At 44.1% G+C, this 20,407-nt stretch overlaps 1 protein-coding gene across 3 annotated transcripts in view; it reads left to right on the forward strand.

The window, feature by feature from the left end:
• Positions 1–20,407, forward strand: part of IL12RB1 (interleukin 12 receptor subunit beta 1) — a 102,800-nt gene that overhangs the window by 23,112 nt on the left and 59,281 nt on the right. For 2 of the 3 annotated variants that reach the window (XM_069976665.1, XM_069976666.1), the window contains exon 1: positions 11,537–11,740. The exons of the other annotated variant lie outside the window; for it this stretch is intronic. In XM_069976665.1, the coding sequence (XP_069832766.1) occupies positions 11,635–11,740 (106 nt within the window). In that variant the 5' untranslated portion in view covers positions 11,537–11,634. Of the gene's footprint in view, positions 1–11,536; positions 11,741–20,407 lie in introns of those variants that run through there. 3 annotated transcript variants of the gene reach the window in all.

Below are 20,407 nucleotides of genomic sequence, written 5' to 3' on the forward strand. Positions count from 1 at the left end.
CAAGTAACAAATAATTCCACCACATACTGACTAATACCACCACAAACTAACTAACACCCCGCTGCTACTGACTAATACCACCACATACTGACTAATGGTCTTTTTACATTGATAGTTCGTTTTTGCCCGATAGCGATCGAATTCGAACGATAATCGTACGTGTAAACGCAGCAAACGGCAAAAAATCGTTCATTTTGATCTTTCAACATGTTCTCAAATCACCGTTGATCGTTCGCAAAAAATTTGCAGATCGTTCAGTGTAAACAGTCTTTCAGCGATTTCACCTATGTGTGAGATAGGCTTAAACGATCGCAAAACGATCGCATAGTGAATTTTCCGTACGATGTATCGTTCCGTCTAAACGCTGATCATTATAAAAAACATTGTTCATTCAAAATCATTAATCGTGCGATCGGGCGAATTATGTAAAAGTACCATAACACCACCGCTGCTACTGAATAAAATCCTCTGTACATAGACCAATATCACTTCATACAGTCATATAGAGGTGGACGCACTGTACACAGGCTCTATACACCATATACATTACAGTGCAGTTATATCAAGTGACTCACAGGGGACGTCTTCTCTGATCGGAGTTCTTCCCTTTTCATCTTCTCCATCTGCCCTGGGCTGTTATGAGATTTTCTCCGAACCACGAATCCACAGAATCTGCCAGACAGACATATTAGGCTCCTCGCTTCTCACCATCCTCATCTTTCTACACACTGCACATCTGTATTGGCCCCTTTACACCCTCATTTAGTAGGTAGCCTTGACACTATGTGACCCCCTTATAGTACATGCCCCCCTCTGTGCATGCCCTATTGTATACACCCCTGTGTAGTCCACCTTATAGATGGCCCCCCAATGTTTAACCCTTATAGATGGCCCCCCTGTATTGTTCCTCTTATAGATGCCCCCCATGTTATCCCCCATATAAATGGCCCCCCATTTTATCCCCTTTACAGATGCCCCCCATGTTGTCCTCTCCTCCTGCGCCTCCATCACCATACTACTACCCCTTTCATCCTCCTGCCCCTCCATCATCATACTACAACCACCACCTCCATCATACTACTACCACCCCTTCATCGTCCTCTTGTTCTATCATCATACCATTACACCCTCCATCATCCTCTTGTTCCATCATCATATCACTACACCCCTCATCATCCCCTTGTTCCATCATCATACCACTACACCCCTCATCATCCTCTTGTTCCATCATCATACCACTACTCCCCTCATCATCCTCTTGTTCCATCATCATACCACTACACCCCTCATCATCCTCTTGTTCCATCATCATACCACTACTCCCCTCATCATCCTCGTTTCATCATCATCATACCACTACACCCCTCATCATCCTCTTATTCATCATCATACCACTACACCCCTCATCATCCTCTTGTTCCATCATCATCATACCACTACACCCCTCATCATCCTCTTGTTCCTTCATCATCATAGCACTACACCCCTCATCATCCTCTTGTTCCATCATCATCATACCATTACATCCCCCATCATCCTCTTGTTCCATCATCATACCACTACACCCCCATCATCCTCTTGTTCCATCATCATACCACTACACCCCTCATCATCTTCTTGTTCCTTCATCATCATACCACAACTCCCCTCATCATCCTCTTGTTCCATCATTATACCACTACACCCCCCATCATCCTCTTGTTCCATCATCAACATACCACTACACCCCTCATCATCCTCTTGTTCCATCATCATCATACCACTACACCCCTCATCATCCTCTTGTTCCATCATCATCATACCACTACACCCCTCATCATCTTCTTGTTCCTTCATCATCATACCACAACTCCCCTCATCATCCTCTTGTTCCATCATCATACCACTACACCCCTCATCATGCCCTTTAACCCTTAGGCGACCCTGGACGTACCCTTACGTCCAGGGCTGACTCCCTGCGTTCAGAGCGGGGCCGCGCGGCGGCCGCGCTCTGAACTGCCACGATTCCGGGTGCCTCATGTAGCCTGGGATCGCGGCTATTAGCGGGCACGGTCCGATCGCCGTGCCCGCTAATCAGGTAATCGGAGGCAGCTGTCAAAGATGACAGCTGCCTCCGATTACCGGCTGCATATGATCGGTGGTGGTATAGTGGGGAGATCGCTCCTCCGGGACGTTGTCCCGGAGGAGCGATCTCCGATACTGAAGCCGGCCGGGGACCGCTCCAAGATGGCGCCGTCCCCGGCTCGGCACTCGTTTGTTTCCGGCTGCAGCAGAGATCTTAATGAGAGATCACAGTGTATATACTAGAAGTCCCCCAGGGGGGCTTCTAGTATATGTTTAAAAAAAAAAAAAGTGTTGTTAATAGTAAAAAGCCCCCTCCCCTAATAAAAGTCTGAATCACCCCCCCTTTTCCCAGGTTTTAAGTAAAAGTAAACAAATAGATAAATAAACAAACATGTTTGCTATCGCCGCGTGCGTAATCGCCTGAACTATTAATTAATCACATTCCTGATCTCGCACGGTAAACGGCGTCAGCGCAAAAAAAAATACCAAAGTGCAAAATTGCGCATTTTTGGTCGCATCAAATCCAGAAAAATTGTAATAAAAAGCGATCAAAAAGTCGTATATGCGCAATCAAGGTACCGATAGAAAGAACACATTATGGCACAAAAAGTGACACCTGACACAGCCCCATAGACCAAAGGATAAAAGTGCTATAAGCCTGGGAATGGAGCGATTTTAAGTGACGTATATTTGTTAACAATGGTTTGAATTTTTTACAGGCCATCAGATACAATATAAGTTATACATGTTACATATCGTTTTAATTGTAACAACTTGAGGAACATATATAACAAGTCAGTTTTACCCCAAGGTGTAAAAACACATACCCCCCAAACAGTGGCGTCGCTAGGCAGTTTTATTCGGGGCTCATGCCCCGAATAAAATGCCTGCTGCCCCGGATCTCTTCTGCCCCGCTCTTGCGAGCCAGATGCGGCTCTTTTGGTGGCCGCATCCGGCTCGCAGATTGCAGCTGCTGCTGTCCTCCTCCTCACCTACTGGCCGCCCGCAGCGCCCGGACACGCTCCTCCATCCAATCAGCGGAGACCGGGAGTGTGGGGCCGCTGTGGTGGGCCGTGGTGCACGTATCCAATCAATGCGTGCGCTACGGCCCACCGCAGCGGCCCCACGCTCCCGCTCTGAGCTGATTGAGTTGTAGGAGCACCTCCGGCCGCTACGATAGGTGAGGCGGACAGCAGCAGCCGCGATCAAGAAGGAGGTGAGCAGGCACGGGGGGAGAGAAAGGGGCGAGAAGCACAGGGGGAAAGAAGCAAGGGGGGAGAGAAACGGGAGAAAAGCATGGGGGAGAGAAAGAGGGGAGAAAAGCATGGGGGAGAGAAAGAGGGGAGAAAAGCATGGGGGAGAGAAAGAGGGGAGAAAAGCATGGTGGAGAGAAAGAGGGGAGAAAAGCATGGGGGAGAGAAAGAGGGGAGAAAAGCATGGGGGAGAGAAAGGGGAGAAAAGCATGGGAGAGAGAAAGGGGAGAAAAGCATGGAGGAGAGAAAGAGGGGAGAAAGGGGAGAGAAACAGGGGAGAATGTAACAGAGAAGAGAAATGGGGGAGAGAAACAGGAGAGAAAAGCATGGGGGAGAGAAACAGGAGAGATAACCATGGGGGAGAGAAACAGGAGAGATAACCATGGGGGAGAGAAAGAGGGGATAAAAGCATGGGGGAGAGAAACAGGGGAGAAAGCATGGGGGAGAGAAACAGGGGAGAAAGTAACAGAGGAGAGTAACAGGGGAGAAAGCATGGGGGAGAGAAAAATGGGGGAGATAAGCATGGGGGAGAGAAACAGGGGAGAAAAGCATGGGGGAGAGAAACAGGGGAGAAAAGCATGGGGGAGAGAAAGAGGGGAGAAAAGCATGGGGGAGAGAAACAGGGGAGAAAAGCATGGAGGAGAGAAACAGGGGAGAAAGCATGGGGGAGAGAAAGGGGAGAAAGCATGGGGGAGAGAAAGAGGGGAGAAAAGCATGGGGGAGAGAAAAATGGGGGAGAGAAACAGGGGAGAAAAGCATGGGGGAGAGAAATGGGAGAAAGCATGGGGGAGAGAAACAGGGGAGAAAGCATGGAGGAGAGAAAAATGGAGGAGAGAAACAGGGGAGAAAAGCATGGGGGAGATAAACAGGGGAGAAAAGCATGGGGGAGAGAAAGGGGAGAAAAGCATGGGGGAGAGAAAGGGGAGAAAAGCATGGGGGAGAGAAACAGGGGAGAGAAACTCAGAGGGCCCGGGCCCCGGATGTTTTAGGACCCTAGCAACGCCCCTGCCCCCAAATAAAATAAATGCTTTTTTTAAATTTCAATTTCACCACACCTTGAATTTTTTTCTGGTTTTGTAGTGTTCTTTATGCAAAAATTCAGCCTGTTATTGCAAAGTACAATTAGTGACGCAAAAAATAAGGGCTCATATGGGTTTCTAGGTGGAAAAATGCAAGTGCTATGGCCTTTTAAACACAAGGAGGAAAAAACGAAAATGCAAAAATTTAAATTGGCCGGGTCCTCTAAGGGTTAAAACAAAAAAATCTATACTCACCTATATGGTTTCTGTAGTCACGCGCGCTGGCGGGGCTTCCCGTGGCAGGGGCGTGGCTTCCCGAAGCAGGGCTTCCCGGGACCTGGTTTATGGCGACAACGCGATGCTCCCGGCACCTGAAGTACTTCCCCGGCACACACACAGCTCCCTGGTGTGTGTGCTGCCGGGGACGGTAACGGGGAGCCGCAAGTCAGCCGGGGCCCGTCCCAGTCTGCCTCTTGTGATCGCAAGCAAAACATTGCTGGCGGTCACAAGAGGTAGTGGGAGGCGGCAGTGCAAGGGGGGGCCTCGGGGCCCCCCTTGGTAGCGGCCCAGTCGCAGCGGCGACCGCTGCAACCGCGGTAGCTATGCCACTGGCAGGCTGTAGGTGTGTGTGTTTGTGTGCTATGGCTGCAGCAGGCTGTGTGTGTGGGTGCTATGGCTGCAGCAGGCTGAGTGTGTGTGCTATGGCATGCCCCCACACCCACAGTGACCGTTCTATATCACTATGTGTGACTTTTCTATATCACTATGTGTGATCCCCTCTATATTACTATGGCTGACATCTATATTACAGGTATCTGGCATTGTTAGCAGTGTTTCTGTGTGTATGGTGAATATTTAGTTAGAAACATAGAAGATTGTCAGCAGAAAAAAGACCACCTGCTCCATCTAGTCTAGTTGTGAGTAGTTCAGGACATGGAGGCTGGAGACTGGCTGCATCCACTGTACACACACAGGAGAATCTGCTTTATATATTTTCTTATTCCCTCAGAAGTCGCCCCAGGATCATGTAGGACATTAGGGAGAAGCTGCTGAGCCAGTGTGATAAATAACTCCCCTGGTATATGACTGGCCATTTATGAAGGAGCAAGAGTCGGCATCGGAGTTGGGAGTCGGAGTTGGAGTCGGTCCTGATAAAATTCATGTGTCGGAGTCGAAGTTGGAGTCGGAGCTGCGGCTTACCGACTCCACAGCCCTGGAATCACATGATGAATGAAAAACAAGAAAAATTCAGGTAAAAAAGAATCAAAAAACACACAAAAAAACGGAATCATAAAGGCTGAAAAGGGGAAAATATTGTGCAATTTATTTTAGCCCCCCAAATTAAATAAACATGCTGAACAAAACTTGTCTGAAGGAATCCGTACAACTCAGATCATGATATAAAAGTTTTGACATATATAGGTAAAATGTTACATTAATGGTGCATCTAGCTTTAGTGTCAAAAATATAGGTTAAAACTGAAGAATGTATGATATTTTCCATTCAGATCGACTTTCTTTGTCAGGGTCTAGTGGTACCTTTTCTTGAGAACTAGGACAAGCAAACAGATACACAGCCAAGAACAGGAAAAATACAGACAGCACCTGCTGAAAGCATTTCCTTAGTTGGTTTATACTCTCCACATTGTGTTACAAAAACATCTGCTCTCCGGCTCGCTCTTTCCTTTTCTATGATTTCATCAACAATGATTGTGGAATACAAAAGTTAAAAGTTGGAGAACAGGGGCCAAAATTTTCTATGCCTTATGTGTCAGAATTAGCTCCACATGCACCAATATTGTGGCACATAAAATGTCAGATGCATTTATTATTGAGTGTGCACCAGAAAGAATGGTAAAAATCCATCACATTAGGCACTTTTCAGTTTTTCTTACCACAATTAGACCAGACACTCTTTTGGTGCCTAAAAATTGCACAGTATAAGCCAAGACAGAACTGGTGAAAAAAACGACACCTTATTAGCACATAAACTCCATGTATATGCACAAAACATAAACATCAGGTGGACCAAGTGCTGGAATACTGGAGATTTTTTTAATCAGATGGTTTTTTATGTTTTTTTTTTGTTTGTTTTTTTACATAATAAGGTTACATTTTCACCCTAACCACTTTTTTAAGCCTAATAATAGCAATCTAACAGTTAGCTCTGCAATTGTTGGCACTGTGGGTTGGATCCAACACCTCGCAATGAGCTTGCAAGCCTGATATAATATCGTACAAATAGCCAACTCCACTCCGGATGGTTCATCATCACTGGTAACGACAGTTCAGTGTCTCGGCACAGATAGTAATACCGTACACTAGAGATGAGCGAATACAAATTCAATCGAGTAGGTTTTCAATCGAATATTGCGGTATTGGAAAGATTCTAATACAATCGAGTAGTGTGTCGAATATGCGGCAAACATTCGAAAGCCCTCCCATCGCACTTGGTGCTTTTTTTAATCCAATCACCATGCAGGGAGGCTGTGAGGGACCCTGGGAGTACGCACACAGCGCAAAAACGGCGTCTACCCTCATTGGATGGCTGAACCACATGACCTAGAATATTTAAGACTTGACTTCCGCCTCTCGACCGCAGATGCACTTTCAACCTAGTCAGGGAGAGTTCTTCGAGCAGGGAGAGATAGGTTTTAATAGCGTTTTGGTTAGGCAGGCTTACTATAGAACCCAAAAGTCCTTTTCAGGGCTAATATCCAGCAAAAAAGTCATCTCTGGAGTCTGCATCCAAAGCACTTCTCAGTGCTATGAAATAGATGATATAACAGCAGCAGCAGGTGTATTCATTCCAGTACCCTGTTTGTACAAGTGACTTATAGTGTCCCTGGTTTAGCCCACTAAGGGCACGTTAACGTTATACCTATTGTGCCAGTAGCCCAGTAAAAGGCACGTGATACCTATTGTGCCAGTTGCCCAGTAAAAGGCAAGTGATACCTATTGTGCCAGTAGCCCAGTAAAAGGCACGTGATGCATATTGTTCCAGTAGCCCACAAAAAGGCACGTCATACATACTGTTCCATTAACGTTCGTGCAGCATGATGCATGATACGCACGAATAATATGACGCTCTACAGACGCACATTGGAATCATGTATGTAACGCTGTGCAAGAAATACGAACTAAGGCTATGTTCACACAGTGTTGTTTTCACCCGGCCGGACACATACGCCTGAAACTACGGCCGTAGAAATACGAGCATACGGGCTAGTCGTTAAACTACAGCCGTTGTTTAAATTTGCTTCCTAGCATGTTTCTAAGCAGGCTGACACAGGTCATTTAAATACTGCGCCCAGCCAAGGAAACCACCCAGAACATTTTTTACATTAAAATCAAGTTTAATTCGGAGGTATATGTTTTACGTTCGCGGCCGCATTGAAATCCACGGCCGTTGTTGGAGCATTACCGGCCGGAAATAATTGACATGTTCATTTTTCACGGGGCCGTATAAACAACGGCCATTGTCTGATACGTAGTGCTCATTGTACGACCCTAGTTCGTATATATTGCAGCCAAGTATATAAACCTCAAAACAACGGCCGTAGTTTTGCGGCGAGGACTACGGCCGTTGTTTTACGTAGTGTGAACATAGCCTAAATGTGTGAACATTGCCATAAAGCTTTCGCAAATATTTTTCCTTCACAACTGCGGAGAGTGGCATTATACTGCGTTTTTGGGTTGTTGGGTGCACCCAGGCATGCTCCCCCTAAAGTCCCAGTGTCATTCTGGAGGTGTTTGCATCGTTAAGGGAGGTTTCATGGGGACTTGGTGACCTCCAAGTGGTCGAATTTTGATTTCCAAGTGCTGAAAATTTTTTCCCCATAGACTATAATGGGATCGAAATTCGTTCAAATAGTCGAATCTCGCTGCCTATACGATTCGAATTCTCGAAATTCGAATATTTCACTACTCGCTCATCTCTACCGTACACCCTCCTGACATGTGAGACATGTGAAATCAGAATGTACGCTCATTCTGCAGAGGAATTTGGGTGTCCTGTATAGACAATTTATTAAGAATAACTAAGAAGTTCGATGTGATTCCAAAACCGCTAACTTGAGGGAGATTTTTTAAATAGAAGTAATTTACAAATCTGTATAACTTTCTGACACCAGTTAATATCCAGATTAACTGCTTTGTGCAGCACAAACAGCTGCTAGACGGACTGGGAGTGCTGGTTGGTTGTGTCAGGTATCTGATGAAGCCATGCTGACTGCAGCGTATACCAAAGCTGTTTGAGGTTGTGTGAAGAGGATCTGTGAAGTGAACATAATGATTGGGGGGTATGGGGAATTAGGCTAGGTTCACACTGCGTTTTCAGCATCCGTTTAACGGATCCGTTTTTTTTAACGTCCAGAAAAATAGGGTCAGCAACGTTTTTTGGTCCGTTTTGGTCCGCCAAAAAAAACGGATCCGTTTTTTTTTATAGTGGAAGTCAATGGAAAAACGGATGCACACAAATGAATCCGTTTTTTGCAATCCGTTTTTCATGCGTTTTTTGCAAAAAACGGATGCGTTAAACGGATGCTGAAAACGCAGTGTGAACCTAGCCTTAGGGGGCTTTGTGGTACCTGGAAGACTTGGTCATACTATTCCAACCAATGTCAGACTTTCCTAGACACATGTTGTATTGGCTTACTAGAAGATTCCATCTGAAAATAAGCATGTATGGGTGCACGTGCAAAGATTCTTACCCAAATGGGTTGAGAGTGCCTTCCACATGAAGATTGGGCCCGAATAATACCACAAAAAACATTTCCCAGACATAACACTGCCACCACCAGCTTGTGTTTTTTGCCTACCACACCAATGTCCATTGATTTGATGAAGCAGAACGTGACTCTGAGAAGAAAACCTTTTGCCAGTGTGTGATGGTCCAATTCTAATACTACCATGAAAATTGCCATTTCTGCTTATGCAAGTTTGATAGCAGAGGAGCAGCGCCCATCACTCTTCTTTGGAACCCCATTAGCTTTAAGGTTCAATGAATTGTTGTTTCAGTCCGCCCTCATGTTCTTTTGTAGCTGACGTTCACCTCACACATCAATGGCAAGTAATGTGCTGCAGTTTCCACATCGCTTATTCGTAATAGTGTCACTTCTGTGGTCATGATAAACTTTCAACAAAGCAGCACACAAACATTTTACAAACAGTGCAGTTTCAGTATATTTAAATTGTTTGTTTACCCCCATCCCTGGTGTCTAGTGGGGGGATCGTGAAGATCCCCTCATCTCACCCAGCCGGGCCCCAGCGTCGTACTGATGCTGATCCCAGTTTGGAAATCTATAGACCTGAGCTGCAGCAGCCCAGAGCAATACAGCACTTATCTAATTGATCAGTGCTGTATCGTGTATACTTCAAATGAATGTACATTTTTAGTAATAAAAAATCCCCTCCCCTAATAAAAGTTTTAATCACCCCCCTTTGCCCCATTTTATAAATAAATAACATATTTGGTATCGCTGTGTGCGTAATTAAATTATCACATTTCTGATCTTGCACAGTAAACAGCATAAGCGCAAAACCTGATTTTTGCTCACATCAAATCAAAAATTACCAGGGTTATAAGGATCAGAATAGAGCAATTTGAAGAACTTTTAGTTTTTTAAATAAAAGTTTTTTGTTTTGTTTTTTTAAATAAAATAAAAGTAACACAAGTTACATATCATTGTAAGTGTAACGACTTAAGGAACATAAATAATGTGCCAGTTTTACCATGGGTAAACGGCGTAAACACGAAATCCCTCTAAATAAAAAGAATTGCACTTTTTTTTAAATTTCACTGCACAAATATTTTTTCCCCCTGCATTTTATTTTTTATTTTTTGGAGCGTACTTTATGGAAAAAGTCTGTCATTGCAAAGTACAATTGGGGTCGTAAAAATTAAGGCCTTATGTGGGTCTGTAGGTGAAAAAATGCAAGCGCTATGGCCTTTTAAACACGGGGAGGAAAAAATGAAAGTGCAAAAATAAAAATGGTTTTTGTCTACTTTTTTTGAAGGCGGCCCTCAGGTAACTGATTGCTTTCCTTGTACGCTGGATGAGGGACCAGTGAGCCTCAGTGCTGTTTACTGATGAAAGTCGATTCATGTTTAGCAGAAATGATGGCCGCCAATGATGTTGGAAACATCAAGGAGAACGCTATGCATCAGCCACTGTTGTCTTTGGTGATGTTACAGGAAGGTGTTGTTACAATGTGAGCAGTTGTGTCTAGTGGTCGTGGTGTTACAGTGTGGGCAGCTGTATCTAGTGGTGGTGGTGGTACTGTGTGGGCAGGTGTGTCTAGTGGTGGTGTTACAGTGTGGGAAGGTGTGTCTAGTCCTTAAAAAATGCCATACACTGTGTGAATGGTAGAGGGACAGCTCATAGTATTCAAATAACATCAGTAATCAAGTCATTGTCCCTCTGCATTAACAACACAGGCCTAAGGTTGGATTATTATATTATTATATCCTTCAGGAAGTGGTGTATTCTTTCCAATCTGACACAGTGCTCTCTGCTGCCACTTCTGTCCATGTCAGGAACTGTCCAGAACAGGAGAGGTTTTCTATGGGGATTTGCTACTACTCTGGACAGTTCCTGACATGGACAGAGGTGGCAGCAGAGAGCACTGTGTCAACACTGGAAAGAATACACCACTTCCTGCAGGACATTAGCTGATAAGCTGGAAGACTGGAGATTTTTAAACAGAGGTAATTTACAAACCTATATAACTTACTGACGACAGTTGATTTGGAAGAAAAAAAACACACCGGAATACCCCTTTAAGGAATTTCCCACTTTTTACAAGTTTGACTATGACACAAATGAATTTCCTATATCTATAGCTGTGTGCTCTGTCATGAAGTAGCAATCCTATAATCATTCTGCAAATTATACCTGAAATGTCTTTTATGACTCAGAGTTTCTGTCATAAGAGAAGTAACATGTATCTTCTTATAAGATCATCAGGTGGATGACGCAGTGAATGAAGCCGCTTTCCTTTCACATCCCTGTTTGGATGGTTGTAGCATCCCACAGTTTGAAAGGTTTAATCGTCTTTGTGTACCTGTGGTTTTGAGTATGTGACAGCTGCCCTATATACACCTCCTCTCTCTGCAGAGACTTCATACTACAAACCACAGCTGTAAACTACCTATAGACTAACATCATTTTCTTACCTACATTCCCCAATCATAGTTTTAGTTGCAGTTTATGACAAATGCTGCGGCAGTGAATAGATGATCCTCTGGATCAGCACAATGTCTTATGGCAATATCACCAGAGCGTGAAGCTGGAAACAATGAAGTGGATTCAATTGCTGCCAACACATGCTGGTTCCAGAACTGGGATGAGTATTCTATATTGGCTGCTGTTACTTTGTTATACTACAGCGGGGCAACAGACAGGTAAGATAGTGTACAGACGCTACAGTGTACAGTCACTACAGTCTAAGTGTATGATATAAGTACATGTAAATGTATAATTTAAGTGCTAGAAAAGTATATTTATGTCATCCTAGTAGGATGTTGGGTGTTGGTCGTGATTCTGAGATAGTGTATGTATTTTTTTTAATCTGGCTTTGAAATATTGAATTCATAAAAAGTATCTGTCACTATAGGGAGTAGTAGATTGTGCATTGTTTACAGTAAATGTTCTACATCTGACCTAGATTTAAAATAACTTGCCTTCAATCGATGGCAAGTGTGATTCCTAACATATTTGTAAACCATTTAATTTACCCCTAAAAAAACGGTTCTAAAATCTTGGCCACTAGGTGTCTCCAATCTGCTGCCTCTCTGTTAGGGGAAATCTGTCTTTAGTAACAGCCTCAGCAAGACAGAACACAGAAAGTGGGGTTGGGGAATACCTTGTGCCCTGTGCAGTAGAGAGAGTGTGAGAGAGACAAAGAAGGCATGGGCTGTGTACCTGTAAAGGCCCTATTCCACCAACAGATCTGACGACAGATTATCTGCCAAAGATTTGAAGCCAAACCCAGGAACAGACTATAACCAGACAACAGGTCATAAAGGAAAGACTGAGATTTCTCCTCTTTTCAAATCCACTCCTGGGTTTGGCTTCAAATCTTTGGCAGATAATCTGTCGTCAGATCTGTTGGTGGAATAGGGCCATAAGCTTTAAGCTCCAGACTGAACTGCAAAGGCTTCCCTTTCCTCTGAGTAGCATCAGTAGAACTGTCCAAAGCAGGAGAGGTTTTCTATGGAGATTTACTACTGCTCTGGACAGTTCCTGACATGGACAGAGGTGGCAGCAGAGAGCACTGTGCCAGACTGAAAAGAACACACTACTTCCTGCAGGGCATACAGCAGTTCATAAGTACTGGGATATTTAAAATTTTAAAGAGAAATAATTTACAAATCTGTATAACTGGAAGACTGTATATACACATCTGTATAACTGATACCAGTTGATTTGGGGGGAAAAAATTCTCCCTTGAGCAGCTCCCATAGTGTCCTTGTCCACCATCCAGACACTAGAGGCAGCTTCATTACACAGCCCTGTGTCTACCTGGACCATTTTCTTAGCAGAAGGAAATTTGGTGTCACAGTAAGGGATTTTCACTAGTGGGTCAAGCCTATTAAATTATATTATACTATACTGCAGCTGCGAGTTTGCCTCATACAGCACAGTCATTTGAGCACCCCAGCTCCGCCGCGACTTCTTTAGTGAAGAAAATACACTGTGCAATCCCACTGGGAAGTTTGTATGTGGAAAAGCATCAATTAGCGCCACGTCACTAGGGACTGACATGTGGTTTTCCATTCAAATAGCATACATGTACTTCTCTTGCACAGGCTTCATGTGGATTTTGTTGCACTGATTTTCACCATGTTAACATGTCTTTAAAGCAAATGTACCAGTTTGATCCACATATTAGGCTTTTTATACACCTTTATGGGCACCATCGCAGTTTTCTAAATGTGTGAATGGGGTTGCTTGGTGCATCGGAGGCGGGTCCATCACCCCCAATGAACTAATATCCTCTCTACTGAGTGACTGAGGCAGAGCCAGGCCAGGGCCGAACTTGATTTAGAAGGGACATATCACCTAGTGGAGGGAAGGTCAGTGAAATGGGGGTACTGGGCCCTCCTCCACTGCACTGAGTGACGTCATTCGCAGATTTAGAAAATGGTGCAGATTGTACAAACTGGGTGGCTGATTGAAAAACGGTAAAACACCAGCAGAGTCAGTGCAGCAGTGACCATAGAGTTGTATCGAAAGCTTAGTATGTGTATTGCTGAGAAGGGGGTGGATGAAAAAAATGACATTGTCTTATCTCCCTGGCTTCAACGCTAGTGTCCGCATTATGTTGCTCCGGACCCTGGTCTCTGGCTGCATCCTCGCCTCAGACAGAACTTGAGATGTGACGTTGGCAGGATGTCCTGCATCTGCTGCTCAATGGCTGAGCGTGCCTGAGACATCATGTCCCAAGTCCTGTCTGAAACCAGGAAGTAGCCAGAGAATTGGGACTGGAGCAGCGTGATGCAGGAGCCAGGGAGGTAAGTGGACGTCATTGTTTTCATCCACCCCCTCCCTGGCGATACTGAAAAAATGCCTCCTGCTTGGAGTACCCCTTTAACCCTTTAAGGACATGGCCCATTTTCGTTTTTACGTTTTCGGTTTTTCCGCCTTGTGCATAAAAGGTCATAGCACTTGCATTTTTCCACCTAGAAACCCACATGAGCCCTTATTTTTTGCGTCACTAATTGTACTTTGCAATTACAGGCTGAATTTTTGCATAAAGTACACTGCGAAACCAGAAAAAAATTCAAAGTGTGGTGAAATTGAAAAAAAAAACGCATTTCTTTTATTTGGGGGAAATGTGTTTTTACGCCATTCGCCCTGGGGTAAAACTGACTTGTTATGCATGTTCCTCAAGTCGTTACGATTAAAACGATATATAACATGTATAACTTATATTGTATCTGATGGCCTGTAAAAAATGCAAACCGTTGTTAACCAATATACGTTCCTTAAAATCGCTCCATTCCCAGGCTTATAGCGCTTTTATCCTTTGGTCTATGGGGCTGTGCGAGGTGTCATTTTTTGCGCCATGATGTGATCTTTCTATCGGTACCTTGATTGCCCATATACGTCTTTTTGATCGCTTTTTATTACATTTTTTCTGGATTTGATGCGACCAAAAATGCGCAATTTTGCACTTTGGGATTTTTTTGCGCTGACTCCGTTTACCGTACGAGATCAGGAATGTGATTAATTAATAGTTCGGGCGATTACGCACGCGGCGATAGCAAACATGTTTATTTATTTATTTATTTGTTTACTTTTATTTAAAACCTGGGAAAAGGGGGGTGATTCAGACTTTTATTAGGGGAGGGGGCTTTTTACTATAAACAACACTTTATTTTTTTTTTTTACACATATACTAGAAGCCCCCCTGGGGGACTTCTAGTATATACACTTGGATCTCTCATTGAGATCTCTGCAGCATAGATATGCTGCAGAGATCCATGAGATCGGCACTCGTTTGCTTTCGGCTGCTGCAGCCGAAAACGAACGAGTGCCGAGCCGAGGACGGCGCCATCTTGGACGCGTCCCCGGCCGGCATCAGTAACGGAGATCGCTCCTCCGGGACAAGGTCCCGGAGGAGCGATCTCCCCCACTAGACACCAGGGAAACGTTGCCTCCGGTAATCGGAGGCAGCTGTCAACTTTGACAGCTGCCTCCGATTAGCTAATTAGCGGGCACGGCGATCAGACCGTGCCCGCTAATAGCGGCGGTCCCGGGCTACACGCGGCACCCGGGATCGCGGCACTTCAAAGCTTTGAAGTGCAAGTGAGGACATATGACGTACCGGTACGTCATATGTCCTTAAGAGGTTAAAGGGGTATTCCAGGAAAGAACAATCTAAAATAGTGGGTGGGTGATAGGCAGTGATTACCCTAAATCAGGCATTTCCAAAGTCAGGCCGGAGGGCCATTTGCGGCCCGCGTTCCGAACTTTTACGGCCCCCCAGGTATCCGGCTTGCTATTATCTGCCTGTGTTATAAAGCATATAGCATGTAGCATGTAAAATGGTCGGCCCTCGCACATGTTCACTTCATCAAATTTGGCACTCTTCGAAAAAAGTTTGGACATGCCTGCCCTAAATCAATAATGTCACAAAAGGAATAATGCAAAAGAGAAGCCTAGCCTAGAATCAAATTCTCCATTTTTGATATATGAGCCACTGAAGAGGGAACCCATGTGCAGTTCAAAAACGCGTTTGGCACTAAGATACAAGTCATAATTGCCATAACTCATAGGCTACAGTGCTGCACCAAGGGACTATTACAGAATATAGTTAAAATTGCCACGATGCATCCATTACTGCACTGTGACTCACCGGCATCAGGACCCAGTTCCATCACCGCTCACAAGTGGAAACGAGGCCGTGCAGGCGCACAAAGATACAGGAGGACCAAGAGGACGCGCTACCCATCATAGGAGAAGTGCCGTGCTGCAGAACGGAGGAGGATTCCGGAACCAATTTCGTAGAAGATCCCAGGAAGAGTGAGAAGTGCCAATGAGCACACAAGACTCCTGCATCCCCCCCTAGCACAACGAGCATATGTACGTAAATTACACAACTTATCCCCAAAGACCCGCTGTGACTTCTAGTCCGCCAGAGGCGGCACCACTGCTGCAGCAGGACTAAGGCAACACCGGGACATTGCAAACAGCGCTAGATTGCGCTCAGCACCACTCAGACCATTTCCCAGCTTCTTGATACAGAGAGCACAGCTCAGAGATCGTATTGTAACAATTTTTATTACAGCGATCTCTTTTTCATACGATGATTTGGAACTCATTTTATTTGTGATAACTTTAACATCATAACTCTCATGATAACAAGCAATTCATTACATATGGTGTATGCTTTATGTTTTATGTTTATCTATTATGTGCAACATATGAATTCTTCTATTTTTATCCATTAATTATTTGATTTAATGCCTAAATAAACCCTTTTGCACTAACAATATCATTCTCACCAATATATCCACACACGTATATTGCTTAGAGGTCTAGGCTTCTCTTTTGCAGTATTCCAGGAAAGATTAACTTTGGATAGGGGAAAAGTAAGAGATCACGGGAGGCACGACCTCTCTACCCTCTGCCGATTTCTTTTTTCTTTTTTAAACCCCAGCATTTAGGCATGAAATGATGGCCATCCCCCCAAAAAAGTATGTCAAATGGCCAAAAAAAAACATTGTGTGGTCTTAGCCTATGTTTCCGGTTGCTGCCTTTGATAGGATTTTTTATTTTTTTATGATACATACATAGCAAATGCATTCACTTTTCTCACATGTACCGCTAATGGTGTAATCTTCATTATCTAGAGCTACAACACAATAGTAAGTGTCATAATAACACCTTCTAATAATAGCAAGATAACCTGCTACCTTTTGTAAAAACACAAGCCAAAAGTTGAGATAATGAGAAGTGTGAAGATGGTGATCAGTGTGAAAAATCAATGTGAGGCGTATTTACACACACACACACACACACACACACACACATTTTAGTCCCATGGTAAATTTAAAAAAGTAAAAAATATAGTTCTAAAATAATAAGTATGAAGTGAGAGGGACTATGTACACCCGCATCCCATCTCAGGGGCATTTGCAGGATTTTCTAAAGGAGGAGGGGGTTCACAACAAATGATTCTGCCACACATATTATCATCCTACATTTACTAATTAAAAAAAAGACTATACACAACCAGGGGCCTTAATATAAGGGGTGCAGAAGGTGGGGTTGCACCTGGGCTGAGAAAGGATTAAAGCTGACAGGCTCCGTGCTTTGAGTTACACCTCTGTACACAGCCCAATATCCCCCCATACAGTGGTAGATACCAGTGCTACACAATCTTTAAAGGGTAACTATCAGCAGGTTTGTGCCCACAAACTGGCCGCTATCCCTCTTTAGCTCTTTTCCTGACATTTACAGCCCTGGTGTTCCTCTTTCTGTCCATCACGCCATTTCAGAGCGCAACACATATGCAAATAAGGTCCTTAAGAGCACAAGCCCCACAGAGCACCCCCTTGGCCTGTCCGCCACCCCTTATGCATGTTTATCTATGCATAATTATACCGGTCTCTGACAAGGGAAGACGGGGAGACATGTCAGAGACCGGAATAATTAGGCATATGCATGAACATGTGCCATGGCCTGGGATGCTTGGATGGTAACAGCAGGTAGGCTCTGGTGTTTTCACTGGGACACTTGTCACTTTGGCCAGGAGTGGCGTTACGTACCACCATACACTGGCACTGGGCTTTGTAAAGGGTAGCACAATATGTGGGTGCAGGTCCAGGTGCGACGGAGAATGAGTCAATGAGTCAACCAAACGATGAATTTACTTGAGAACTTCATTGTAATACACATTGTGGATAGGTTCACACTATGTAACTGTGCGGCTGTATTTTTTATGCGGCTGTAAATGTGCGGATGAAACTCCGGCCGTGGGAAAAAATAGACATGCGGCTCAAAACATACGGTCATTTACTTGGAAATCTGGTTCAACTAAAAATAACAAATAAAATCTTAAGAAAGTGATGCAAACACCTCTGGATGCATCTGGGAAAGCAGGGAACACAGTTTACATGAATTGCTATTACCGGGGTTTGCGATCCTCTGCACTAATGCCGATGTCTCTCATGGTTAATCTATTAATATAATAAAACACATTTTCGTTGTAATAAAGTGCCTTTCGTTGTTCAATAATTAAATTTAAACTAATCCATCATTTTGCAATTAAATATACTGTTAAAATAAATATATATATAAATAAATGTATATTTATATATACATATATTTTTTGACAGTATATTTAATTGCACAATGATGGACTCGTTAGAATTAAATTATTGAACAACGAAACTGAATTTATTTAATCGAAAATGTGTTTTATTAATTAAATATTAATTAGTACAGGAAGCTCCATAAGCCGTTAATTCATATTGCCGGCAAAAGAGCATTCTGTACTAATCATCACTTTACTTTAATGAAAACATCAAATGTTTCTTCTAATTATGTTATGACAATAGCATTATTAGAAGAAACATTTAGAATTATATGTGCGCTCAGCTGATTGGCTGATCGGCTCAGCGCACATATAATTAGCGGGTCCGCAGCACAGTGACTTCATTGTGCTGCGGACCAGCGAAGAGGACACATCGGGGTGAGTATAGAGCTCTCCCCACCCCCTCCCCAGCACTGCACCCCTCCCAGCAAGGAAGGGGGGGTCAGTTAACCCCTTCCTTGCTGGGATGGGTGCAGTCTGACATCAGTCTGGCCCCCAAGGGGTTAAGGGGGATGCAATACATCCTCCCTTAACCCCTTGGGGGCCAGACTGTAAGCAGCGATCTGTAAAGATGCTCCATACTGTAAAGAGCACAACACCGCTCACAATGATGGGTGTTGTGCTCCTGTTTGTGTGTTTTTTGTGTGTTTCTCCCTTTTTGTTTTTCAGATATCGGTATCCTGTGGATTACGTCGGATTCCGTGGACTACGTCGATGACCAGCGTTTTTTTTGTTTTTTTTTAATAAAATGGTCAATGAGGGGTGTGGGGGTGTTTTTATTTGAATAAAATTTTTTTTTTACTTGTGTCTTGTCTTTATTTCTTTACTTTATAGACTTAGTAGTGGAAACCGTCTAATAGACGGAATCCATTACTAAGTTGGGGCCTAGTGTTAGCCGGTATAAAATGGCTAACACTAACCCCCCATTATTACCCCAGTACCCAATGCCACCAGGGGTACTGGGAAGAGCCGGGTGCCAGTGGTCCCGGAGCGTCAAAATTGGCGCTCCTGGACCGGGCGGCAGCAGGCTGGTAAGATTTAGGCTGGGGAGGGCCTAAACCAATGGCTCTTCCCACCCTGGTGTTACCAGGCTGCTGTAGTTTGGTTTTTAACCCGGCTGGTTATAAAAATAGGGGGGACCCTATGCGTTTTTTTTTATTTATTTAAAAAAAAACGCATAGGGTCCCCCCTATTTTTATAACCAGCCGGGTTAAAAACCAAACTACAGCAGCCTGGTAACACCAGGGTGGGAAGAGCCATTGGTTTAGGCCCTCCCCAGCCTAAATCTTACCAGCCTGCTGCCGCCCGGTCCAGGAGCGCCAATTTTGACGCTCCGGGACCACTGGCACCCGGCTCTTCCCAGTACCCCTGGTGGCATTGGGTACTGGGGTAATAATGGGGGGTTAGTGTTAGCCATTTTATACCGGCTAACACTAGGCCCCAACTTAGTAATGGATTCCGTCTATTAGACGGCTTCCACTACTAAGTCTATAAAGTAAAGAAATAAAGACAAGACACAAGTTAAAAAAAAAATTTATTCAAATAAAAACACCCCCACACCCCTCATTGACCATTTTATTAAAAAAAAAAAAAAAAACGCTGGTCATCGACGTAGTCCACGGAATCCGACGTAATCCCCAGGATACCGATATCTGAAAAACAAAAAGGGAGAAACACACAAAAAACACACAAACAGGAGCACAACACCCATCATTGTGAGCGGTGTTGTGCTCCTTACAGTATGCAGCATCTTTACAGATCGCTGCTTACAGTCTGGCCCCCAAGGGGTTAAGGGAGGATGTATTGCATCCCCCTTAACCCCTTGGGGGCCAGACTGATGTCAGACTGCACCCATCCCAGCAAGGAAGGGGTTAAGTGACCCCCCTTCCTTGCTGGGAGGGGTGCAGTGCTGGGGAGGGGGTGTGGAGAGCTCTATACTCACCCCGATGTGTCCTCTTCGCTGGTCCGCAGCACAATGAAGTCACTGTACTGCGGACCGGCTCATTATATGTGCGCTCAGCCGAACAGCCAATCAGCTGAGCGCACATATAATTCTAAATGTTTCTTCTAATAATGCTATTGTCATAACATAATTAGAAGAAACATTTGATGTTTTGATTAAAGTAAAGTGATGATTAGTACAGAAAGCTCTTTTGCCGGCAATATGAATTAACGGCTTATGGAGCTTCCTGTAATAATTAATATTTAATTAATAAAACACATTTTCGATTAAATAAATTCAGTT

The sequence above is a fragment of the Dendropsophus ebraccatus genome, chromosome 7 (assembly GCF_027789765.1).
Source record: "Dendropsophus ebraccatus isolate aDenEbr1 chromosome 7, aDenEbr1.pat, whole genome shotgun sequence".
In the NCBI taxonomy this organism is placed as follows: Eukaryota; Metazoa; Chordata; class Amphibia; order Anura; family Hylidae; genus Dendropsophus; species Dendropsophus ebraccatus.